Source organism: Chinchilla lanigera, unplaced genomic scaffold (assembly GCF_000276665.1).
Source record: "Chinchilla lanigera isolate Chin_1 unplaced genomic scaffold, ChiLan1.0 scaffold00015, whole genome shotgun sequence".
In the NCBI taxonomy this organism is placed as follows: domain Eukaryota; kingdom Metazoa; phylum Chordata; class Mammalia; order Rodentia; family Chinchillidae; genus Chinchilla; species Chinchilla lanigera.
In genome coordinates this window covers 26688418-26715715 of record NW_004955416.1, presented here as the reverse complement: position 1 = coordinate 26715715, position 27298 = coordinate 26688418, and the positions used below count along the sequence as shown (strand labels likewise).

General features: G+C 37.4%; 1 protein-coding gene across 3 annotated transcripts in view; it reads right to left on the bottom strand.

Annotated features, from left to right (window-relative positions):
• Lrrc28 (leucine rich repeat containing 28) overlaps nucleotides 1-27298 on the bottom strand; it is a 118234-nt gene that overhangs the window by 71230 nt on the left and 19706 nt on the right. For all 3 annotated transcript variants that reach the window (XM_005381627.2, XM_013512542.1, XM_005381628.2), the window contains exons 3-4: nucleotides 19199-19236; nucleotides 17878-18015 (exon numbers count right to left, since the gene is read on the bottom strand). In XM_005381627.2, coding sequence (XP_005381684.1) covers nucleotides 17878-18015; nucleotides 19199-19236 — 176 coding nt within the window. The remainder of the gene's footprint in view (nucleotides 1-17877; nucleotides 18016-19198; nucleotides 19237-27298) is intronic.

Sequence of the window (27298 nt, the reverse complement as noted above, 5' to 3'; positions counted from 1 at the left end):
CTTTTCCCTTAAAATTTTTCACAGACCAAGTTGGTACCATTGCAACCTCCATAGTATGCAAGTAGGTTTCTGTAAAAAGTATCAGTATGAACTCAGATGCTTCTATCTCTGAACCCATTTCAGTCACTGTTCTTTTTGATGGTTAATCCACCCTTGGTTCCTGCATCATTTTTACGTGAACTTAGTCACTGACATTTCCATTTTCTGGCTCGAGATGTACTGTGTGTATCTTCTACATGTTGTGCCACAACACAGCCTCTCAAGGTCACTTTGGTGGGAAATGATTTTTAAAACCTGCAATCTCTTTGGTCTAGGAATTAACACCACCTTATTAGATCATCAGGTCATCCAACACGGAAACCCCTCCCAAGCTTTTCCGGTTGTTTAAGGGAGGACTGGTCCATGTTACCTCGTCTCCCAATTCCATAAGCAGAAATCTTAAAGTATAAAAATTTAAGATTGCAAGTAAAACAGAAAGCAAGAGTAAACAAAATAAGAAATTTTGGAAGAGAATACTCAAAAACTTTTTAAAAGGCATTTTCTTTCAGTTGTATATCACAGAAAAAAGATGATTTCAGAATAATAAATAAATCTGGGGTACAATTTTTTTTAAAAAAGCTACACAAGTGGAGATTCAAGTCATGGTTGAGAAAGTAGCTTTGTTTTTTTTTAATCTAGGGGTTGATTGCACAACTAGTTTTTGTAACTTAGCAGCCAAAGAACCTGCAAAAGATCACTGCTGGCATTAGAGTAGCCGCAGATGTATAAGTAAATCAGGAAGTGAAATGGAAAATAACCACTGAGAAGCCTAATGAGGATGTTTATTAGCGGTAGCAACATGACAGCAGCATCCACCAACACAGGCTGGATACCAAAATTCTTACAGAATGTAATGAACAAGATTTGACACTTCGAATGCTGAGGTAAGGATGGAGTTATACTACAGTAAAAGAGCCAAGGGCACCATCTTTAACAGAAGTCTCACTCCTGAGCAAGAAAAACAAGCTAGAATTCCATTGTTAGATAGCTAACATACTAAAAATTACTACATTTCATTTTCTGAATTCAATTATTTTTGTTCCACTTATAAGTACAAAACAATAGTATCAAGAGATCTGTGATAAGAGTTAACTTCTCAGCCAAGCCTTAGATGAGCCTGCGGCCGTGACCACCCCAGCCTCGACTGGAGCTTTGCGAGATCCTCTCAGAGGTATAGCTAAGCTGCACTTGGACTGCTGACCCTAGACACTTAGGTCATATGTGTGATGCAGCCTTAAGCCATAAATTTGTGGCAATCTATTATGCAGCAACAGAAAAACAATATAGTATTGCAAACTAGCGCACGGCCTCAATTTCCTCACTCACACAAAATATGTGCATCAGATATGCGTAAAAAGACTATGTACTTTTGTTAACAGCTGGCGGAAAGCCCTGAGTTGGGAACTATAAAACCTTGTAAAAGCCTTAATTCTACTTTATTAAATCATCTTTTGTAAGGTTCACAACTCCTTAGTGCCTCAAGATTCCTTTTCAAGGGTAAAACCTGCTCTGCTTCACTCAGAAAATGAGTGAGATACTGTAAAAATAATAAAGTATTAAATAAACCAGAATCCAATAGCTTCTCATCAATGCGTCAGCTACCATTTTCATGCGAACAATCATCATCTCTTCCCATTATTTCTGTGGATTCCTAACTCTTCTCCCAGCATGTTCTTGGCTCAGATTTTACACAGCCGCCTATGTGATTCTTCAAACTTAAGGGAGATCCTGTAATTCCTATGATCAAAATCCTCCAGTGGCTTCCCATCATGGCCAGTATGGAGACATCCTATCTACAGCAATCAAAGTCTCACATAGTATTTATTATTAACAAATGTAGTATGTTGTACCTCACCAGTGTCTTCAACTGTTGGTGGCAAGGTTAGTGGTGACCGTTGAAAGAGTGGTGGTAATGCCCAGAAGAAAGCACAGGGGAATTTTGGGGAATTCTGGCAAAGTTTTATTCTTGATCAGGGTGCCAGCTACTAAGGTGAACTTATTTTGTGAAAATTCATTTTCCTAACACTTTTGATCTGTCTACTGTTCTACATGTAACAACCTTTCTGTTTTAAAAGGGGAATAAATTGGGCCAGAATCTTTGATCCTCCACTTACTGGATAAGTTCTGGTAAGAAAGTGAATCTTTATAAATTTCAGATTCTTCACCTTTCAAAAGTGAAATTATTCTATAAGATAGTTGTGACAATTAACAGCAAGAAGCAGCATTAAAACATTTAACAGTATACCTGCCTTGGTTTAAACACTTAATGAGTATACTAAAAATAATTGTAACATCTTGATTACTGGAAGAATAAATCTTACCACTGCCTGAAGTAGAAGATTTTATTATTTTTACTATTATTACCAGCAATAATAACAGAAATACACTGCATTCAAAATTAAAATGAGTAAAAGACAGCAAAAATATCTACATACTAGATCTTCAATAATGTTAAGAATCACATAATAAGCCACAGATGCCAATTTGATTCTTGGCCAACAGGGACCTCCCTTGTGCCCGCCCCTTAGCCAAAGCCTTGCTAGAACAATGTCTTTTCTGTCAGAAGCAAGGAAAGGACAGTGACAGAGGGACGATGAGCCCGTCTTCACAGGGCGTGGGATCTAGGAGCACAGGAGAAAGCTCTGAGGCAGAACAAGGTGCTGAGGAAGAGGGTAAACTCCCTGAGCATACACTTTCGGTCTGTGAACTTTTGTATACATAATAGATTCACACATGAGCAATGAATGAACAGGATTAGAATTTTTGACCTCTGATGCAAGGAAGTGGGCATCTATCTACCTTATTTATATATTCCCAAAAGTCAAGGAATAGATCAACTTTAAAACTGATTATTTTCACAGATGAGTAACCTTCTGACCACTTTTGGTCAAGAGATTTGTGGTATTTAGAGTTCTTTCTTAATCTTTTGAATGGGAAATCGTACTGATCCAAAAACCGCTGTGATTTGACTACTTAAATTTTCATCAAATCCATCCTGTTCCACACTGTGACTAATCCTATCTTTCTGTGATTTGGAGCCTGCACACTGTATCCATATCCCACCCCCCCAAGGATTAGAATTCATTATTCATGCCTATGTGTCAAAAGTTTTCTATGAGATAAGTTCTTTCTCTACCAATGAAAATATAATTTGGAGTAACTTGCCTCCAGTGTTTACACACAGTCTAAAACCAGATTTAAAAAATACCCCCAAAGTACACAGCTCACTTCTTTCTGACATTAAAGGAAGAAGCTAGAAGAAATACAAGGTGATTTAAAGAAGAAAAGAAGCAAGCCGACCCTTAGGACTTTGTGCTCTGTTCCAAATGCAGAGGCTGTGGACTTCAAGATGACGAAGTATGTGCCAGGCAAGACACACCAAAGAGAAGGCGAGGAGTGGCGGACAGGAAGGCAGCCTTGCTCAAACACTCAGCAAAGAAACTGCTGCAAACCCACCCAGAGTTAAAGTGTTAGTGCAATGCAGAACACCAGTGACACTCACAGCATAGGACAGACTGGGCCACCAAGGTCACCCAGCCCCGGTGGTGCCACAGCTAGGGTGTAAAAACAACCTCCATTTAAAAAAAAATCTTGATCAGAACTTTCTTACACAGGAATTACATATTATCAACTCTCTTGTTTCACTATTTTGAATGGTATTAAAATACATAAAATCACTGAATAGAATTAACTCATTACCACGCATTATTTAACAAGAGAATGTGTTTTGTAAGAGGTTACAAAAATATGACATTAAAAATACAAACATGAAAAGTACTTGTAAGAGAGAAAAACAATATGTCATTTCAAGTGTATGTGTGTTAAACAAAATGGACTTTCTGTAGGAGGCAGCAGGTTAGCTGAGTCCCTTTAAGCAGCTACGGATTTGTGAAGTGCAAAGCTCATGTAACAAAATCTATGTTTTCCTCAAATCCCCATCAGTCCATTTACTTAAGAAATCCACACTTCCTGGCAGGGCACCAGCATACCAAACCTGCCCCATCGTGCATAGTTTTATTTCTGTTACTAAATTAGGAAACTAAAGCGGGCAATGTCTGGGCCAGCAACAAACTGAAAAAGCTCAGCATCATTAGTCTATAAGCCTCCCTAAAAGCCGGATCATTAGAAGATGTTTAATTTTTAATTAGAGATACCAAAGTAATTTAACCTAATAAGAAACAATACTAAGAAATAATTAAATGAACACCAAAGGGAGAGATCCTAACGTTTAACAGAAGTATTCTTTGGAACGGCCTTAAGCATGATGTTGAAAATAAATTCACCAATACCACTCAGGCTTAATGTTGCAATGGCTGATATGAAAGTGCTGCCATCTTTTCCAAAGCAGGGAAGGAGAAAGGCAAAGGCATTCACCAGTTTTTACAAAGCTATACGAACACACTTTATGCGGGGCTTGGTTTAGAGAAATGAAGGTGAGCATTCGAGGATACCTGAGTAGAGAACCACAAAGAAGGACTTCAAGAAAATAAAGTCCTGTTTATTTTCAAATTATAAATGACAAAAATTTTACTCATTCCTAATTAATATATCACAGGGCTTTGAAAAAAAAAAAGACAGTAGATTTTAATTAATATTGCTTAAAGTATTTTAAACGCACGTAATACATTAGCAAAAGCTGAATCCTGAAGGTGTTGGGATAATTTTAGTGCCAGGAATATGTGAACAGTACTTAAAACATTCTGTTAGATATTTATAAATTTCAAAATAGAATTTATTTTACTTTAGATCTATGAAATAAAATTTAAAAGAATATTTGCTATGAAATCTACATTTTATAGGAAAGGTGTACGTATGTAAATAATAGATTTCAAAGTGATAGAAAATTAAGTAACAAAGTTTGAGTTCTATAATAAGCCCTGAAAAATATATCAGCTGACAATATTTACCCACCCTTTTAGCAACAGGGCAAGTTTGGTCCTGTGTATAAAGCAGCCAGGGAGATGGACTCTTCCAATAACCGTCCTGGGGCTCGGCATGCTTCCGCCTAGTCCCTTGTTACGGACTTACATGCTCTGCACAGGGTGACATTATCTGCTGTGCACCCAAACCTAATGTCTTTTGCTGCACAGCTCCTCCCACTAAGATCTGGCCCTCCGTGAAGAGTGCACAGGCCCACAGGAGGGGCGGGCTGTGCAGTCTCAAGCCCACACTGTTCCTGCAGTCCTGGAGGCAGAGCGAGATCACGTCATGGGGCTCTCTAGTCTGCTTTTCATTGCTCCAGTTTTTTATGGTACTACTGGGAGGTAGTGAAACCTTGAAGAAGTAAGGCCTAGTGGGAGGTCTTTCCATAATTGGAGACATGGCCTTCAAGGGGACTGTAAGCCCCTGCTTCCTTCCTCTTCTTCTTTTACTTCATAGCAATGAAGTGAGCAGTTTTACTATACCATGTGCTCTCATCATGATGTGCTACCCTGCTCAAAGCAAAGGGGCCATCTAACCATGGGGCGAGATCCTGGAAACCGTGAGCCAAACAAACCTTTTCTCTTTAGAGTTGATTGCTGCAGGCGTTTGTGATAGTAACCAAAAGGTGACTACACTCAGTCAAGTCTCGGCTGGAGACCAGTGCGTTTTCCTCTGCACATTGGATTTCTAAGTCAGTGACGGTACCTAGTCTATTGTTAAGAGGCACATAGTTATGGAGCCTAATTAGAGAAGCCCAAAGCTGTAAGTCATATAAATAAAAGTAAAAGCAAGAAATAGTCCAGATGACTAGAAATTATACTGAATAATGGAATGATCTCCATAGACCAGTTTGATAAAAGATCATCCAGACCTTCATTTTATCTTCTTATTGCTCCATATATGTATGTCAGAAAGAGGAAAAATACATTTTATCTTATTGTAAAACAATGAGGTAAAAAGAAATTGGGAAAAGAAGAATAAAGCTGTAAAACTTTCACTGCCTCACTCAAAACCCACCTCAAAGCTAGAGTAACAGAGCCAGTGTAACTGCTGTAAGGATAAAGACCCAAGGAACAGAACCATCTCCAGAATTAAACCCCTATGTTTATGGTCAACCGAGTTTTAACAAAGGTAACAGGCACATCAACAAGGAAAGGATAGTTTTTCAACAAACTGTGCTGGAATAACTGAATATCCTACATGTACAAGGTGTGACTGGAATACACAGTGAATGTTTAAATTTTTTAAAAAAAAATTATTCAGAGGAAAAGATACATTGCCATTGATCCTCCTCATATACTCCCTCTTGCTTCAAACATTTCCCATCGTTCTCACCACTTTCGGAATTGTTCCGGAAGTCCTCTTTTGTGAGTATCACTATGAGCTGCGGTAAACAACTGCAGCGAATTCCACTGCTAAGTGCTACCCACCAGAAGAGCTGACTTGTCAAAACATCACAGTCGGTGCATATCCACCTTGTTCACTGGACTTGCACCATGTGACTTCTGGCTCTTCCTCAAGTCAAAACAACCACGAAAGCAAACATCTTTAATCCATCCAGGACGCGGAGGAAGCCGTGATAGCACAACTAAAGACACTCATGAGAAGGAATTCCGTAACTGCTTCAGGAAGTGGCAAAAATGACAGGCTAAACGTGTCTCAAGCAAAAGGGGAGTGTTTTGAGGTGAATTAATGGCAACATGTCTTCTACCATAATAAAGAATTTTTAAATGTAGACTTTCACCATACCTTCTAACAATTCCTCAGCCCTCTTGCAAATCATACACAATAATTCATTTGAAATAAACTGTAGTCTTATATATGAGATAAAACTTTGTCTAAAACTTGTAGAGTAGGGGAGAATTTTGTGACCATATAAATATTTTTAAAATATGGCATCAATATATAACGTATAAATATATATATATATACCTAATAAAGTAGGCAGCATCAAAACGTAGAACTTCTGTTCGTCAAAAGACAAAAGTAGTCACAGTCCACAACGGATGAACAAATGGACATGGCTGTGTTCCAATAAAACTTTATTTATAAAACTGGGTGAAGGGTCAGGTTTTACTCAGAGGTCAGAGTTTTCCCATTTTTCCAGGTTATCTATGAGAGCTGTTTTTCCAATAGAAATATAAAATAACCCTTGCTTTAAAACATACACATAGGGGCTGGGGATTTAGCTCAGCGGCACAGCACCTGCCTGGCAACTACGAGGTCCTGAGTTCGATTCCCGGTACCGGAAAAAAACCAAAATAAATAAATAAATAAATAGAATAAATAAATAAAACATACACATAAATTATGTCTAGTGAAGGGAACAATTGCTGCTCCTGTGGAAGGCAACCAGTTTTGCCTTCACTTTAATGTGCATTTCAATATTAATCTATAATATGTCTGTTCTGTTGATTCTTTTCTGAACTGGTCATAATACCTTCACCAGTTTCTTCATTAATGAGTTAAAAAAAGGCTTTTCCACATTTAAAGTTTTACATATGTATGGGAGTTGTCATCTTAGCTTTTTAGTGAAAATTACCCTTTAATACCAGAGTATAAGGACTCTTACAACGCAATATTAAGAACACAATTCAGTTTTTATGGTCAAAAGATCTGAATAGATACTTCACCAAAGAAATGGCAAATAAACACATAAAATGTGTCCATCTTTAGTTAATAATGAAATGCAAATCAAAACCACGGAGAGGTGCTACTATACAGCCGCTGAAATCGCTACAATAAAAAAAGGCTGAAAATACCAAATGTTGGCAAGGATAAGGAAGAACTGGAACCCTCATACATTGTTAGTGGGAATGTAAATGGTACAGCCACTTTGGAAAGCAGTCTGGCTGTTTCTTTCAAAGTTAAAAATATACTTATTGTATTATCCAGCAATTCTACTCCTAGGTATTTGCCGAAGAGAAAGGAAAACATATACCCACAAAAGGCACATACACAAATGTTCACTGCAATATTATTCATAACAGCCCAAAATGGAAACCATTAAAATGATCAATAAACTGGTAAATAAACAAACTATGGCATATCTGTACAATAAAAATTACTTTTCAATACAAAGAAACAAACCACTAGAACATGAACTAGCAAATAAGCTAAGTAAAATAAACCAGACAGAAAATGTTACATATTACATGTTTCCACTCATATGGAATTTCTGGAAAACTCAAAACTAGATATTTTGTGAACTGGACAGGGACCAAGAGATGGAAAGACAAGGAAGGCTGAACAGGGAAATAAAAAACTTAAGCTATGCACACGTAACAACTCCCCACGATGAATATAATCCTTATGTACTATAAAACATATACTAATAAAAAATTAAAGTGGAATAACTTAAATTGTTAAGGCATGGCAGAAACAAAATTACTGACATTGCCATAAAGTATGACAGAATATTACTAAGAAGACATTTTAGAGTGACAAGTAAAAAACAAAGAAGAGTGATGTGCACATCAAACATGGTAAATCAGTTATAGTTAATGCCTAGGGGTTAAGGAAATCAGGTTCTATTTCCTCATTTTCCCATTTACAATGTCATAATCTTACAAGAGTTTCTAATTTAGAAGTAGCTAGAAATGTAAACTATGGATAGGAAATTAAGAGATTTATGATGTGTACAACCTCATTCCCTATTATATCATGCCATTTAGTAGCAGAAGCAAATTTTTCAAAAACATCCTTTTATGTCCTTCATAAAATCAAACCTGGAGTTACAAATTTCAGGATGTTGAATTTTTAGTGGTGAATGAATATCAGAATCCATCAAGTTAAATCCCACCTACCAAACTGGACAAGAAAATGGGTGATATCAAGATCAAGTAACATTAATTTTATAGTCTTTTGCTTTATTGAAAGTTTACAGTAAAGTTCTATGGAATACCAGATATAGGAAACTTAAACAGCTTTATCTATAAAGTACAAAAGCAACTTCATAGGATATTCTGAGCAAACCAACAACATTCAAATAAAACATAAGTGGCAACTGGCATTTTTGAAAAAAAAAAAATTCTTAGTAAGTATAGAGTAAGTAAAATTATTACTGAATGTTGATTTATGGAGCTGACTTGATCTAAAGAGCTGCAAAACAAAAAGATTAAAATGTAACTTTTGCTTAAAATTAATAGTATTCTACAGTCTATATTTAACATAACACTCCCTAGGATATAAATATTTGGTTCTTAAGTAGATACACGATTTAATCTATATAAAATACACATTTAATTGTGCCACTGGATCCTACTTCTTGGTATTCATCATTTAAAAAAAGAAAGGTTACGAATTCAGTATAGGCTTCCATTATGGCAACCACAACAATTTTGTCAATTTATTTACTTATTTATTTTATTTTATTTTTTTATTTTAGAGAGAGTAGTACATGAGAACAAACAAACAAAAAAACAGAACAGTAGCAGCCTACCAGTATCACGAACATAAACAAATCAAAGCAAGAACATTCAAAGTGATACAAGGTCTCAGGACAAATTAGTACAAATCAACAGTGGTTGTTACATTGCATATTGCTATCCTCAACTACATTGTGTCAATTTATTTAAATGGATTGCTTTTTAAAGCACTACAGGTGCTTGAACCTAGAACCCTACACATTCCATGCCAGCTCTCTAGCACTGGGCTACCTCCCCAGCCCTTTTCTAAATTTTGAAATAGGATCTTGCTAAGTCACTAAGTTGACCAAGGTGGGCTCAAACTTTTTATTTCCCTGCATCAAGCGACCCAGGAGCTGGGATTAGGGGCATGTGTGCACTGCACTTAGCTTAAATGAAGGATTTTAATTGAGGAAATATTTTATCAAGTCAGTATTTGAGACACAGAAAGAGAGAGAGAGAGCAAGAACACTCTGGGGGCAGTGTGTATGGAAAACGAGAAGATGGATACAGTTCAGAGATAAATAATGGGAAGTATCCAAATCCAAATCATTTGCTCCTGCATACCGCAGGCCCGCTCGGTCCCTCGGATCAGAAACAACTCCTAAAATTCTCTTTGTGACCTTAGTACTGTCCTCACTGTCCTCACACAGTGCCGAGCTTGTAATACACTACAGTGTAACAGATTACTGGCTCGTGGGCAGGGAAGAGAAGTACTGCATGTGAGGTAAGTTCGGATACGATGTCAGCTGCTTTCAAATTTTCTCAAAGGAACGGTCCAAGCAGAGAAGTGCAGGCGCCTTATCTAGTAGCGCGGCCGATGGCAGAGGCCTTCCAAGTTACTGTCACTGACTTTTCTTCTTTCGGCTTTTTAAAAATATTGTCACATTGAATTTTTATTTTCATACATTTGGCAAGTTCTCCACCACTTCCCTTCACACTTTTCCTAAAAAGGAATATTGCCCACATTTGACATAGAGGATACATGGCCCAAAAAACAAAACTTTTTTTCTTTTAGAAGAATTTTAATGGCCATTTTAATTCTAAGGTTTTTGGTAGATCATCAAAGCTCATAAAGGTTTATAAATAAAGCATAAAGGCCTCAGGTCCGTGTCTAGGCAGGTTTTACAATATGTGATAGTATTTACACAAAAATATTTCTCTGAAAAATCTACTTTTATTTATCTAGTATACCAAGATCATTTTAAACATCAAAATAAAATATCTGCATGTTACTAAAAAGTTACTAATATATACTTAATTACACTATAAAGTTAGTTTACTAGTAAAATACTTTGGGTACTATAAACTTTAGGTCTATAAAAGTCATTAAAAGAAAAGGTTCTGAATGAATATGAGTTTAAGACTCTAGCAGGCAACTGATTATTTTCTGGTTGTACAGCGAGCTGAGAAAGACTGTTAGATTTTATCTCATCTCCCATTTGTTATCAAATGGATGTTTAATCTCTCAGCATCGTGCTGAGGAAATGACTGACTATATTAACACCCCCAACACTTCCTTCTCTCTCCCCTCTGTCTAGCTCCCTCTTTGGAAGTACACAGTTTAAATATTACACAATAAATATTACAAATTCTATCGCACTCTAAGTCCAGGTTTTATTCACTTTCATACTGTCTGCCTTCTCAAGGCCACCGCACGGTATAATTGATCCAGTACAAATATTTTGTTAAGTAGCTGAAACAGTGTATTGGGTCAAGCAGATGACCTCAAAAATAGAGTCAAAGTCCATTTACACATGTTGCCAGCCTGGGGACACCAGAGGGGGTACTCTTTTGGTGCTTTTTCAGCGACAGAAGTGCTAGCACCAGCACTAATGCATAATCAGTGAAAAGATGAGTCTCTCAGAAGGGTAAATCACCTGGAATTACTGTGGTATCTGCCTACAGAGGGGAATACAGGGTGAACAGTAGGCACTGTAAGTCACTATGTTTTGAGGACTCAAAAAAGAAAGTGCCTTTGAGTGGATCATCAAGGAAGCAGGCACAGTGTAATAGATAATGAGGTCAGGGCTGACCCACTGTTCCTGGGCCACCTAGCATTCCCAGAATAACACAGGGAATCCCAAGGTGGAGTACCTGGGCCAGGCCTGTAACTATGGACAGGGATCTGCACCTCTGAAGAGTCACAGCAACGTGTACCACAATCCACCAGCCCGCGTCACAGTCCGTCAGCCTGTGCAAGTACAGTCTCAACAAACAGAGTAGAAGTATGAGGAGAGCCTAGAGGACCAGGCTCTGATTCCTCGTATGGTCTCTAAGGAAAAAGATCTATTTCCTTTTGCTGCCTCTAAAGTCCTCCAGTAAGCACAGTTTCAGAACAAGTTCGGGGGCAAAGGGACAGATACTAAATTTCATCCCAGTAAAGCAGTAGAGACTCAACCCAAGGAAAAGTAATTTTTAAGGAAAAAAAAAAAAACACACACACAAACTTGATCACACTCAAGGCCTGAGTTTTCGGAACAATTCATTCTGGTTACTAGGTAGAACACATCTCTGTTTGTACAAACTTTTAGCTGCTGAAGTACAACACGTTCATGTTTTTAATTTGGGTTAAAAAAATCCTTCCTTTTTTGGTATGCAAAACAACTTTTCAAGCATAAGAGCATTTCAAAAAATAGGCTGATTTATACGCCAGATGTAAGCAGCATCTCTTCTGGCTCCTTGCTCCTTTTCGTTGTTTGTTTGTTACCATAAACTTCTCTCATGGGAGTTCACAGAGCGTTAATGGCAAATCACAAAAGTACTATTTCATTCTTCTCTTGACTCTCAATTACTAGCTGGGCTTTCTGTCTCCACTAATAACCCCTGGCTGTGGTGGTCTTTATGAGGCCAAATCATAGTTTTTGGCAAGTGTCTGTATATTGATGGAAACTTCGCCAGTAATCCTTTATTCATAGGTGTGCAGCATTTCGCTTCATAATGGATCACGTAATTTTATTTCAAGTCTGAAAAAGCCTTTGGGAGGATATTAGTTTAAATTTATTCTATAATGATGTTAGAGTTGTGATCCTTAGAATGGGAAAATGCAATATAAATGTTCAAAAAGTACATAAAAATACATATATGCATGAGGTATACAACTAGGTAAAAAAATCAAAGATTGTCTAATAAAACTTCCACTTTCTGATATGAAAGGGAAACTAATACCAGATTGCCTCCCACCCAAAACAATAAAACTAGTCAACAAACATTTGAGGCACTGTTTCCAAGCAACAGACGGGCAACATAGAACTACAGGTACTTCAGTTCACAAACTTAATTCTCATGGAAATAATTAAGTTCATGAACTGAAGTACCACTGTACAGTCCTTGAAATAAGGGAAACACATAGTGTGTCTCGTGTTGGACCTAACTTTCCACCAAGGGATACATTCCAGGCTAGCACATAGGAAGTAGAACCCAAACACAGCTCCAGTCTCACAGCACTGAAGAGCCGAAGATCGGAATTTGGGTGACTGAAGCACCTGTAAATGCAGGACTGTGCACCAAAGAGTACAGGGCTGCAAGTAGGTAACAAGGTGCCATGGCTGAAATGTTAGTATCTTCCAAATTCATGTGGTAAAACCTAATTATCAATGTAACAGTATTAGGAAGTGGGGTCTTTAGGAGGTACTTAGACCATAAAGGTGGAGTCTCCATGAATGAAATTAGTATATTTACGAAATAAGCTTCAGAGAGACCCCCTCACACCTTCCACCACGTGAGGACACTGAGAAGCAACCTATGCACCAGAATACACAGATTCCACCAAACACCAAATCTGCTGGTACTTTGATCCTGGACTTTTTAACCTCTGAAACTGTGATAAATAAATTTCTGTTGTTTATAAGCTGCCTATTCTTTGGGTTGTTTTTAAAATAGCAATCTAAATGGACTAAGACAAAGGGACATAATAAATAGCACATTCAAAAGCACAAAAGAAAGAACAGAAGATAGATCAATAGATACCTAATTTTTAGATCCAGAAAAAAAGATTAAAAAGATAAGAACAAAGTTTTAGTGACCTATAGAATAACATCAAATGATCTAACATGGTTAGAGAAAAAAGAAAACAGAGAAAAGGAAACTTGGGGCAGAAAAATATTTAAAGAAAGAGTGACAGAAAGCTTTCCAACTTGGGAAACAAGAAAACACTAAGAAGGACATGAAAAAAATCCTACGTTCAAACACATCTTAGGCAAACTACCTATACTAAAGATAACATGAGAGGGCTGGGGATACAGCTCAGTGGGACAGTGCCTGCTTGGCAAGCATGAGGTCGTGAGTTTGATTCCCAGCACCAAAAAAACAAAAAACAAAACAAAATAAAGACAACATGAGAAATCTTAATGCAGTCATAGAAAAAAAGACATACTATAATACAAATAACAATAATACAAATGACAAATGACATTTCATCAGAAACAGTGGAAGTTAAGAAACAATGGAAAGTCATCTTCAATGTGCTAAAAGGAAAAAACTTTATCAACCCAGAATTCTATTTCTAGAGAAAATCTTTCTCAAAAACTGGTGAAGTAAAGACATGATTGCAATAAGAAAAACTGAGATAGTTTACTATCAGAAGACCTGAACTACAAGAAATACTGATGGAAGCACTTCAGGTTACAGAGAAATAGAAAAAGATGGAAAGTAGATTTAGAGAAGGCAAGAATGAAGACCAGATATGCAAGCATATATATGTTACAATATACACAGAAGAGAAACACATAATATAGCACAAAGGAAGGACGGTAAGTGGAAGCTGATTCTTATAAGGTTCTTATCACTTATATGAAGTGGTACAATATTTTAAGTGTAGTAAATTAAGGGTGTGAATTGAGAGCTCTAGAGAAAAACCAATAAAGGAAATAAAAATGGAAAGAGAACACTAAGCATAGCAATATGAGTCCATACCCATTAAATACACAAATAAAATAAAAAATACACACATAAAAAACAGACAATACTAAGTGTTGACAAGGATGTCAAGTAAGTGGACCTCTCATATGCTGCTGGGAGAAGAACGTGAACAGTATAACCACCCTGAAAATCTTTCAGCAATTTGCCACATACTTAAATATACATCTACCCTATAAAGCAACATTTTTCACTCTGAGGAATTTTCTCAAATGAAATAAAAATATATATCCACAAAAACCTTTATACAAAAAATGTTTATATGAGTATTCATAATTCAAAGCTAGAAAAAAGCACATCCAACAAGAGAAAAATAATAAATTGTATATCCATGGAATGGAATAGTGCTTTGCAATAAAAAAGAATAAACTGATGCACATGAAAGCTTGGATGCATCTCAAAAGCCATTATTTTCAGTGAAAGAAGCCAGACACAGTGCCTACACAACATGGTGACGTTTATGTGCAACAAGTTATAGTAATCCAGGGTGACAGAAATTACAGAAGTGTTTCCCTATGGTCTTCCTGCATCCTCTCACTACTTTATGGTATTTTCTGTACTTTCAAAATACTGCTTATGCTCACATGGAAAAAATATCTAATAGAAAGGATACAAAGCATATTATAAAAAGCCAAAGAACAGGTAACAGACAGAAGGAACCAGTTCACATAGAGACATGATGCTATTACTCACACTGGATTTCCTACTATTTGTAACCTTGAGCTTGCTTTGTAGCCCAAAGTGGTCTTGAACTTGCAATGATCCTCCTGCCTCAGCCTCCCGAGTGCTGGGATTACAGGTGTGTACCACCACACCTGGTGTTTGTTGTTGTTTTGAGACAAGAGTCTTGCTACGTAGTTCAGGCGACCCTTGAACTCATTACGTAGCCCAGGCTGACCTCAAACTCATGGCAATCCTTCTGTCTCAGCTTCTTAAGCGGTGGGTTTTCAGGCATGTGCAATCACACCAGGTCTCACTAGGTATTAATGATATGAATCATGGATCTATTTCAGACACTGACGAGAATATTGAACCTCCTCACAGCAATATGGACATGAAAGCTAACTCACTAACTGTGTACACAATTTCGGAGTCATGAAAGCTCTATGCTCCATTCTTACATCCTGATTTAAAAACTCTCTAAAACCATCTAGATTTTTTCACATGTTTCAAACACTTTTCAAATTTTAAGTAGTGGATGTGAAATAATACTCAAAGGTTTTCTAAACACAACAAGTAACCATGGCTAAATGGTAAACTTTTTGAGGGAATGTAACATGAAAGAAGTCTACATAATAGCATGGACTACATAGCGGGGCCACCAATCAGATATCAGCTAGTGTCCATAGCTGTCAGCCAGCAAGTACTCATGAGTACTTGCTGCAGCACCTTTATTCCCATAGTTAGGATAGACACCATTCGAGTTGAGCATTTAGAGAATGTATACTAGACCCTTATCCATCCAAGTCCTACTATTTGAAATGACCTCGTAATAAGATGTCTAAAGTCAGCCGAATAAGCAGTAGAGCCTGGTCCACTGCTACCTGCAGTGGCCCAGGAAGGAAAACTCCCACACATGGCTCAAGCAAAAGTTCCTATTCAAAATATATAACTGTTACGGAACAGAATTTCACTTAAAACAAGCAAAAACAAACAGACAACAGAAACAAAGCTAGGAAAACATTTGAAGATGTTTATCTCAACTCTCTTGTATAACAGGTGAGATATAAATCAAAAGTTACACGGCGGTAATCAGGAAATAAATACCCTTCACTAGCGGTTAGGAGGTGGACATTGATATGGAAAGTACATCTTTAACTTTTGAGAACATAATGGCAGGAAATAATCATATTCCACCATAAAATGGTCTTACATTACAGGAAATGACAGAATAACACAACACACAGAAGAGAATTGTATTTTTATAAATTCTTTAAGTGTATATTTTAAAAGGTTTACAAATACAGCATTACACCATGCATTTTGATTGTGCTGTATCATATTTCTTATATAAATTTCTTACATGGAAAGTTAAAGCATTATCTTTGCAGATACATTTTCTAGGCAACCTTCAAAAGAATCTAATTTTCTGGATATCTGAATGCATGAATTTGATGAAAGCTAGAATGATGAAACACCAGTGATCCTGATTACTATAATAAACTCTAAAGGAAAGCCCATATCCTATATTAACTGAAATTTTTCATATTAACTATAGCTAGAACAGTAAGACAGCTCATTATATGAAGTTACATATTATTTTTAAAGCAAAGTCACTACTGCCCTAATAACATTTTTGTAAGCAGTACTGAAACTGTATATTAAGATCTCTATTAAAAAACCTAAAAATTACTCAGTTACTATGTTTTCATTTAGAAATTTCTGTACTTGAAGAAACTTTGGAGTAAGTATTTTTTAAATCAAAAAGACCTAGCCATGGTGGCACATGCCTGTAATCCCGGCATTCTAGGAGGCTAAGGCAGGACGATCCCAAGTTGAGCTCAGCTTGGATAACTCAGTAATTCAGTAAAACCCTATTTTAAAATAAAAAAAAATTAAAAAGGACTGGGGATGTAGCTCAGTGGAAGGCTCCGGGTTCAATCTGCAGTTATACAATGAATGAATGAATGAATAAATAAATAAATAATAACAAAGAAATGCCACCAATTTTTCATTCAGAGATTTAACATGCATAGTTTTTAACATCACATAATGTTCAAGGTCTGGCAGGAAGCAAAATGTAACTTTGAGTCACATGTTTCACTTGGGTAGACTAGAAGGCTGGTTGGTGTTCCAAAACGAGTAAGTAAAAATAAGCCCAGCCATAGTCATTCTTGAATATACAGAAACTTTCATGTAACACCCGAAGCACAAAGTTTTTAAATGTTTTTAATCAGACTTCATGTTTTTAACATGGAAAATGATGTATAGTGGAATCTGAAAATATGTGGATGTTCAAAGGAAGGTTTAAGAAGGGCCTCCCCCCAAAAATCAAAGTGCTATCAGAGAATGCAGGACTTTAGTACTGTCTACAGACATATGTTTAGCAGGCAGAAGGGCCAATTCTATTCAAGTCAAAGCATGCTGCTAAATTCTAGCATGATTTCTTATTATGTCAAAGTTAATACACATCAGGGCCAGTGGTATAGCTCAGGGTTATAAGCGTTTGCCTGGCAAGCGCAAGGTCCTAAGTTCGATTCCGGTACCAAAAGAAAAAGTTAATGCACATCAGTAACCTCACCAGAGAATGACAAAAAAAATCACTGCATAATTGTCTTTGGGATATAAAATATTTTATCATACAAAGCTCATCTAAATTCTCATATATAAAATCCAGAACTGAAGTAGCTCTTTGCACAGACATCTTGCCAAGGAAGCAAGTAGAAGGGGCACTGGACGCAATGCACACTGGCAGTGATTGGAGCTCTACCTAACATACTAATGTCAACTTACGCTTTTATCACATTTGCCCACGTTCCTTCCTTTCTTCAGCAAATACATTTATATCCATAGCCTAACGCCCAGCTACACAGTGAGACACAGGAATAAAAACACCCACCGGAGGCACAGGTGTGCCGTAGGTGATGATTACCTGGAGGTAGGAATTGCAGCTGGTTGTTAGCTAATCGAAGATGACGTAAAGCTCTCAGACGACCAATTTCTGGGCAAACAATTTCTAAGGCATTGTCACTGAGATCCAGACACTGGAGTTTCACAAGGGACCCGATAGCTTCAAAGAGAAGGGAAGGGAAAAGGCAAAGTGAGTTTTATTCGTGTGAACACCAAATCTTTAATGCAAGTAAGTATTCCAACCTGAAGTATTTTAATACTTAATATTCTTGTCTCCCTGAAAAGAAACTTCTGTGCTAGTGTCTTTCTTCTTTGTAAGAATCTTTTTCGTCTATGTCTTATACCCTGAGGAACAACTTTGAAAATAATAAAACCGTATAATAACTACTGTTATTCTCTTATTGATTTGTTATGAGATTTTGCTTTATTTTTTCATGAAATAAGAAAAATGCAGTTTCAGTTGCTCACAAGAGAAAGCTCAAACTAAGTTTTATGAAACTGACAAATACTTCTACCTTGACATAAAATATAATAGCTTAAAACAGAACAAAAAGTCAGGCACTGAGGTGTATACCACCAGTAATCCCAGCTACTCCAGAGGCTGAGGCAGAAGGAATGCAAATTCAAGATCAATTTAGCAACTGAGACCCTTTCTCAAGATTAAATTAAAAAAGAAAAAAGATTTGGGGGTGTAGCTCAGTGTGAAGTCCCCAGGCTCAATCCCCAGTAAGTCAAAAAAAAGCAAGGGAAGGAACATATGAAAATGTTAAAACAGTATAAAAATTGCTCGAAAAAATAAAAAATTGAGTAAGTATTACACAATGTCTTTTTTTATGTAACCAAAATTCTTAACTGGATTTGTTAAGTTTAGAACTTATTTTGGCTTGTTTTATTATTTGCTTAACAATTTATATCATAATTTTCCTAACCATCATGTCCATTTTGACTATATTATTTATTTGATCACAATTCTTAACTGCACTTATTAGGGGGAAATTTTGTGTGTTTGTGTTTTTGTTTGTTTGTTTTGAGACAAAGTCTCACTAGGTAGTACAGGCTGGCCCTAAACTTGCTGTGTAGTCCAGGTTGCCATCGAATTTGTGACACTACTAGCTCAACTTCCTGAGTGCTAGGATTACAGGTGCATGCCAAGAGAATAGTTGTGGGTTATGGGAGGAGGGGAATACATTTTTAAATAAAATACATTAAAAGAGCTTTATAATTAAAATTCCCTGATGCATCTAACCAAAATGGATTTAAGAGACAATGTATATTCTATTTACAAAGCAAAGCTTAAACTATGTTGACCAAAAATTTAAAAATTAAATTAAAAGTGTGCTTACCTTCCGGAACTACAACTATGTTATTTGAATGAAGGTATCTGTATACAGGGAAGGGGAGAATAAAGAGGAAAAAATTACAAAAAAAAGAAAAGAAAAACAAACCCACACGTGTTATTTATCACTCACTACTTTTGCCAGATAATCAGTTGGTGAAAAACCGTACTCATTTTGAAATTTATCCAACATAAATGACACAGCACTTTCTTTTACACCCTACGGCAGTGTGGCAACCCGAAATACACGGTTCTCACAGCTACTTCATACTACTTGAGAGCTATGCTTTATGCTAGAATCGCAAATATTAAATCTACTGAATTAGTTGCTATTGTAAAATAAAAGCATGTATAATAAATTATGAGGTGCTTTTCAAGCTCATTAAAAATGGCTAACTTTTCCAGTTCATTTTGAATTGTTCAGGTTTTTCACACATAAACGAGTGTGTAAAGAAAAGAACACTTGTTGTGTAAAGGTAGACGAAACTTTAGCTCCTAAAGGATAACTTCATAAAATAAAGGTATTCCTAGCTGGTTCACTTACTGAAAACCAACAATGGAGAGAGTAAACATTTATCATTGAAAGTACCTGTAGAAACACTCAGGTTTCAGGAGGTATAATTTATTTCCCAGCAAAAGGAACTTTGGGAACAAGAGGACAAAGTCTTCTCTTTAAAGATAAAAATACTGCCAGGCTGACCAGCCCAGGCGAGGCATTTTCCCCCGTGCCCAATGAAGTGTCTTTAGCGCTCTCTGGTGGAGACTCCAAGTAGTCATCCATAACCAGCCGGCCAGCGCGGAAGGACACGGCCACTTCGGAGGTCGCACCGTGATGATGTTTAAAGAAACAAACTTATATCACTGATTTTAGTGAACTTTATTTTCAAACCTATCATTTTATTTATATTTTAAAATAAATCCTTAGGAAGTATTTTTTAAATAGAATTTAAGACATTTTCTTCTACATTTAAAAAAAATGTCAGACAAAATAAGAAAAACAGACAATTAATAATGTCATGAAGATTATTCTATGCTGGATTAAATTTCGAGGAAGACACTAACCTGCTGGGTTCATCAGCTAAGGCCTAGAAACACTGAGATGTATTCTTTTTTTAACTTGTTTCCAGGAAAAACCTCAAGGTCTTTCACAGAGGTTTCATGATTCTCAGGGTTTGGAACTGGCTTTTCAAGAATGGACTCGAGCAAGAAGGCAGGTCCTCTGGTCAGTGATGTCATAAGCTCAAGATCCCTCCCAGAGAACAGGACTACCCTGGAGTTAGAGTTACCGGAGGGGAGAGCAAGCTCTCCCTTCCTGCTTCTTCCAAACTCCCCCCTGCTAACAGCTAGGGGCAGACTTGAGTTTATAGCTCTTGGCCTCCTTGCTGGGTGGCTACACAATAAAGGTTTTCTTTTCTTTGCAAACCCCAGTGCTACACTATTGGCTTCTATGTACCTGAGGCAACAATCCCTTGCTCAATAACTGTAGGACATGTTTTAAACAAATTTACCATTCTATGATAAATTTCATGCCTTATTTTGTGTATATGAATGCGTTACATATTTTTAAAAAAATCAAGACTCCTGAAACATTAATTTTAGGCAGGAATACCAAATTATTTTCTCAGGTGACCTTAAAAATTCTTTGTGCTAAACAACTGTAAATAACTACGCCTATATACATACAAAAATATACACACTTGCATTTGTTACACAAAAGCCAGAATGCCAGCATATGAAAATACAGAACTGTTTTTTTAAAACTGTTTTAACAAAATGCTTGCCTCAAATTCTATAAAAAAGAATTTTAAAATGTCCAAATCAAAATAGGCACCCACTATGTCACTGTAATTTGAAAGTATATTTTAACACATTAAATGTATCTATGGTACAATGCAGAAAGTGGTACGGAGTGGTCCCAAGATCACCCTGAACTGAGTGAATCCCCACCCCAACTCCTCAGCTAATTCCGATGTGCAATCAGTGGAGAATCATCATTAGCACAGCTTGGTTCCTTTTACACTAAGAAAGACTTGGGGACTTACTGCATTTCAAGGCATGAAGGAAATCTCTGTCTTATCATTAGCTGACCATGAACAGCCAGCTTACGAATCGGTCCCAGGATGGTCTTAGAATAGGTTTAGAGTAAACTCTAGTTAATGGTCAGCTAATGATCTGACAGAGACCACTCAGGTAACTGAGCAAGTATTTTTAAAAAGGGCTGAGGTAAAGAAAGAGGACAGGAGGAAACTCGTGCTAACTCACTGTATGAGGCCATTACGGTGACATCAAATCCAGAAAAAGACACCACAACGAGAGATGCCAGAGACACATCCCTTATAAAGTCACACAGGAAACTACACGAGGAAAGGAGCCCAATTCAACAACATATAAAAAGGCTTCTACTGCATGACTGAATGGGACTGACCTCAGCAGTGCACAAGGATCAATCGATGTAATACCATGTTAGTGGAATAAAGAATAAAAACCACGTGGTTGGGGCTGGGGATGTAGCTCAGTGGCATAAGCACCTGCCTGGCAAGCAGGAGGTCGTGACTTAGATCCCCAGTACCGGGGGAAAAAAAAAAAAATCAACAAACAAGAAGTAGAAGGGAAATTCCTCAATTATCAAGTACCTATGGAAAACTTATAGCTAACATTACACTTAATGGCAAAAGACTGAAAGTTTCCCCCCAAGGTCAAGAAGAACATAAAGATATCTGCCTTCATCACTTCTTTTCAACCTTCCAAGTTCTAGCCAGGTCACTTAATCCAGAGAATAAATAAAAGGCACACGGATTGGAAAGGAAAAGGTAAAGCTATCTCACCACACAATTTCAGTCCATTCATACAAACCCAAGAGAAATTTAAACTTCACATACGTACTTCTAAAAAAGTGTTCATAGTTGTATTATTCACTATAGCCCAAAGATGGGAACGACTCTGATATCCACCAAGTAATGAACGGATAAGCAAAATGTGGTATATCCACACAATGGAATATTACTTAGCTATAAAAAAGGAATTAATTCTGGTACATGCTACAATGTTTAAGAACCTCGAAAATAGTTATATTAAAGCATTCAGACATAAAAGGCCACATATAATATGATTCCATTCATATGAAATGTCCATAGAGGTACACTATCCATAGAAGCAGGATCCACAGAAGCAAAAAGTAATGATTTCCAGGGGACTAACAGGGATCAGGGGAAGGTGGAAACGGCTGCTAATGGGTTTCTTTTTGGGTAATGAAAATTTTCTGAAATTAGACAATGGCAATACTTGCACAACCTTATGGTTATACTAAAAATCATACGCTTGAAAAGGATAAACTTTATGGTGCGTGAATTATATCTTAGTAAAAAGAAGTGAAACATGCATTTGAAACATGCAAATGAAACATACTCAGTCAAGTATGACTGAGTGATTGCAATCTTAGGAATTTATCCCAAGGAAATAAAAACTTATTTACAAAACAGCATGTATACAAATGTTCACAGTACCTTTACTCACAGTAGTCAGAACTTGGAAACAATAATACATCCTTCAGTGCATGAGTGACTGAACAAGTTATGTTACATCCCTAACAAGAAATAGTAGTGCCTCAGTTCACTTCCTCAATTCTCACCACAATTCTGGTCACAAATCGAAGTGGACAAGAACCAAATCAAATTTCCCCATAAGGTCACCATTGAATCTATCCATTGAATTTGATTTGGTTCTCATTCAACTCTACCTGCAACCAGAACGGTGGAGAGAATCACGTGTGCGAAATGAGGTACCACTGTATAACTTGCTAATAAACAGGAGCAAACTATTGATGTAGCAACAACTTGGAGACAACTTAAGGGGGTTATGCGGAATTTAAAAAGTTAGTCCCAAAGTTACACACTGTTTGATACCATTTGAAGGACATTCTTCCAGTGAGAAAATCACAGAGAGATGATGGAGAGGAGATCAGTGGTTCCCAAGGTGTTGGAGGCAGGGTCGTGTTTACAGGGCAGCTCAAGGGATCCTCACATTGATGGAAGTGTTCTCTACTTTGATTAGGGTACTGTTTATACAGATCTATGCCAATGAAAGTGATAAAAATTGACACTGACAAAACTGCACTCACTAAATACCTGCACACAGATGGATGCATGTGAAGCTGGTGAAACTGAAGAGTCAGCAGATTGCACAGTTTCCCGGTGGCACCGCTGTGCTGTAGGAACACGGGACGGTAACTTGGAGGAAACTGGGAGAAGTGTACACAGGATGTTTTTGTGTATTTATCACAACTACATGTGAACCTGTCACTACCTTAAAGTAAAATGTGCAATGTAAAAACAAGGAGAAATACAGACTTTCCCGGGGAAACTAAACCTGAGAGAATAATACAGAACTACAGATGAAAGACTTTTCTCACTTTTTAATTTCTTTAACCATTCACATTAAAAATCTGAATAACGCCTTTTGCCAGTTACCAGGTATGGTCTCTTAAATCCACATCTATCCTCTCTGACGTTCTCTTTCACGGGAGCGGGATGGCGCTAACACTTCTTCGCCACCTGCTTTGTCCAAAGGGGGCGCTGGGCTGACTCTGCGATACAAGAGAAGACCGCGCTCCTGGGGCGCTCACTCTGCCTTCGGGTTCTTTCTTCAGCAAGGAAGTCAAGCGCCAGTGGCACGCAACTCCCAGACCCAGGCTGAACTCAAGCCACACCTTCAAACTATGAACTCTCTCCCCAGAAGCTGCTATTGTGGCAGCTTGGCTGTAGCTCAGGCCACATTTGCTCACCTGCACCTCTGCAGATCAGCTCCAACCACTTTCAGGTAACTGCCTTACCATCCTGTGGCTACTTCTGGGGTAGCCCTGCCGCATTCCCAGGCAGGCTCCTCTGACAGGCCAGCTCCATACTGCCGGCCTCCCCGGTGACAGTGAGCTGCTAAGACTCGGCAGCTCTGCACAGGCCTTCTGGGAAGCCTACCCAGCACCAGCGGCTACATGTTCTGCAGGCAGCCGTACTTTCTTTGAAGAGCTCTCAGTCTCAGCCTGGGGCTGGGGCCATCCTAAGTCTTTACTGTTCCCCTTTGCCTCAGTGCAGGGGTCATAGCTGCTTTTCTGTACTAGTTCTGAGCTCCACAGTCTTCTTTAACCTCTTTGGTACTTAATGACATTTTGCTACTTAAGAATTCTTTATATTAATTTTCTGTTTAAATTAGGTATGTAGTTTCTGTCTCCTAATTGATAAACACACACACACACACACACATACATACACACACACAACAGTGGTACAAAGAATGAGAAGGACGAACTGAAAGTATGAATGTAAAGGCACTTATATTACATATACATGTGAAGTAATAACAACCTTAGGTTAAGTACATTATGCTGGGTTACAGAAGCATAATCTAAGCCTTATAACCTTGAATTGAAGTAAGTCAATAAGCTAACAGTGGTACTAAAATGGAATCCTAAATAACATTGAAGTAATTTTTTTTTTTTTTTTTTTTTTTTTTTTTTTTCTCTGGTACCGGGAACCGAACTCACGACCTTGCGCTTGCCAGGCAGGCGCTTTGCCGCTGAGCTAAATCCCCAGCCCCATTGAAGTAATTTTTAAAAAGGAAAAGGAGGGAAAATAATGACAAAGAACAGCTGTGACAAACAGGAAAATAAATGGGAAGATAACAGATTTGACTCTTAATCATACCAGTAATCACATTAAATGTAAATGGTCTAAATATGCCAATAAAAAGGCCAAGATTGTCCGAATGTTCAAAAATCAAGGGATCAGAGTTGAGGATGCAGTTCAATAACAAAAGGCTTTCCTAAGGCCCTAGGTTTTCAACCCTAGTACCATAAGAAATAATAAAAAACTAAAATGATCAACTTATATTGACTTAAAAATCCATTTTAATGATGAACAGGTTAAAAGAATGTGAGTTCCAATTCTAGTACAGTAGAATGAACTCCTACTAGACTGACCCTCTGGCAGGCAACAACTAAAACACTAAGGAAAACATTCTCTCTCTCTCTCTCTCCTCCCTCCCTCCCTGCATCCCTCTCTCTGTCCCTTTTGCCCCCGCCAAGTACTATACTGCTAAGTAAACAAAAACGAGCCACTTCTGGAAGAGTCAAAACTTAAAGGAATAGTATTGGGTGAGTTTGAGTTCCCTTTTTTAAAAAATAAAAGGGCATTTACTCTTTAGATGGTTACCATGTAAACTGGCTAAAATTCTGATAAAAAATTTTACTCTTGCCAGCCTACAGAATGAGAGGACAGAGTTCAGGGCCACCATGGCCACTAAAAAGTAAAGGAGTAATACCAGACAGAGCCCGGGTTGGAAACCCCAAATTCTACACATAAGCTCTACCTAAATCAATGGCTACCTCCTGAACAACACCCATGTGTAAGAAACTACAGCGAAAGACAGAACTACTGTATGCTAAGATTTCAGCTGAGTTAAAAGAGACAAAGATTATTGTTCGAGTCACACCAGGTAAATTATTTGCTAAAACAAAAATATCAACATTATTTAAGGAAATATAATAATTTCTGGTCTCCAAAAGGTAACCCACTTTCTAGAATATAATCTAAAATCAAGAGCTGGGTGTGGTGGTGCATGCCTGTAATTCCAGCAATCGGGAGGCTGAGGCAGGAGGATCAGTACGAGTTCGAGACCAGCCTGTGCTACAAAGTGAGCTCAAGGCCAGCCTGAACTGCATAGTGAGACCCTGTGTCAAAAAGACAAAAATAAATAAATAAATAAAATTAAACTAAAAAATCAAAATTATTCAACTTACAAAAATCCAGGAAAATGTGATACATTATCAACAATAAAAACATCAACAATGGAAAGCAAATAAAACTTAGATGCTGCGATTAGCAGATTTATGAAGTAGCTATTATAATCTATTTTAGATCATGTACAGTAATATAAAATATAACTGGCTCTTTAAAATAGAGTACATCGATTGACTAAGAGAGAAACACAATAGGAATAAAGATTTTATTATTTACAGATATGGGGGTTACACAGGACATTTGGAGACTACACATATGTGGTCAGGAAGAACAGACAGGTAGAGGGACCTGAGGGCCAACACCCGTATGGTATTGGGTTTAGGGAATTATCCTAACAGGCTCGTCAGCAGAGATTTATTGATGGGTTTAAAGATAGTGGGCATAAGTTCCAGGAAGTCAGGCAGTGATTAGGAACTACTTGCTGTGGCATATCTGCATGGCCCACGCACAGTGTGAGGGTCAGCAGGACCAGTCAAACAGACTGCACTTCACTGCCCCATGTGGAAGTGGCCACCAGGCAGCAAGGGTATATGCAGATGCCTGGACGCACCATACTGAAGAACTGGGAGCGGGTAGGGTATCAACTGGAAACAGTGTCAAAAGTGGGTGAGCTCTATTTCTGGTTGGAGAAAGTCCAACTTATATTTAAAGCAGATGCTGAGGCAACATCAAACTGTAAGTATTTAGTACAACGTGTAATTTAAAAAATAGTAAATAGCAGAGAAACGAAAACTTAAAAACTCTAGAACTAAATGTTCTACTGGATAAAGCTGAACAGTAGGATGAATGCCACAAAGAGTCCATGAGTTTGAAAACAGATCAACATAAATGATCTAATCTGAAGTGTGGAAAATAAGATTGAGGGCAATATCAATGAGCCTCGGAGGTATGTGGAATAACATCAATAAGTCTAACATATGTGTAGTATACATGGACTTTAACAAGGAGAAACGGAATGGCAAATAAAAAAATACATTCTGAAAAATGCATTATTAGGTGATTTTATCACGGTGTGAACATCACAGTCTACTTAGATTAAGACAGCAACAATGTCACTAGACAATATAATCTTATGGATTCGCTGCTGTTTACGCAGTCTTTCATTAAGTAAAATATTATTAGGGGCACATGATGGTATTTGAAGAAATAGCGATTGAAAATAATTCCAAATATGATTAAAATAGAGATTCAAGCAGCTCACTGAATTCCATAATAAATACAAAGAAAATCATATCTAGATACATCATGGTTAAACTACTAAAAACCAAATATTATAAGACAATCTTTAACACAGAGAAAAATGACATGTTTATATG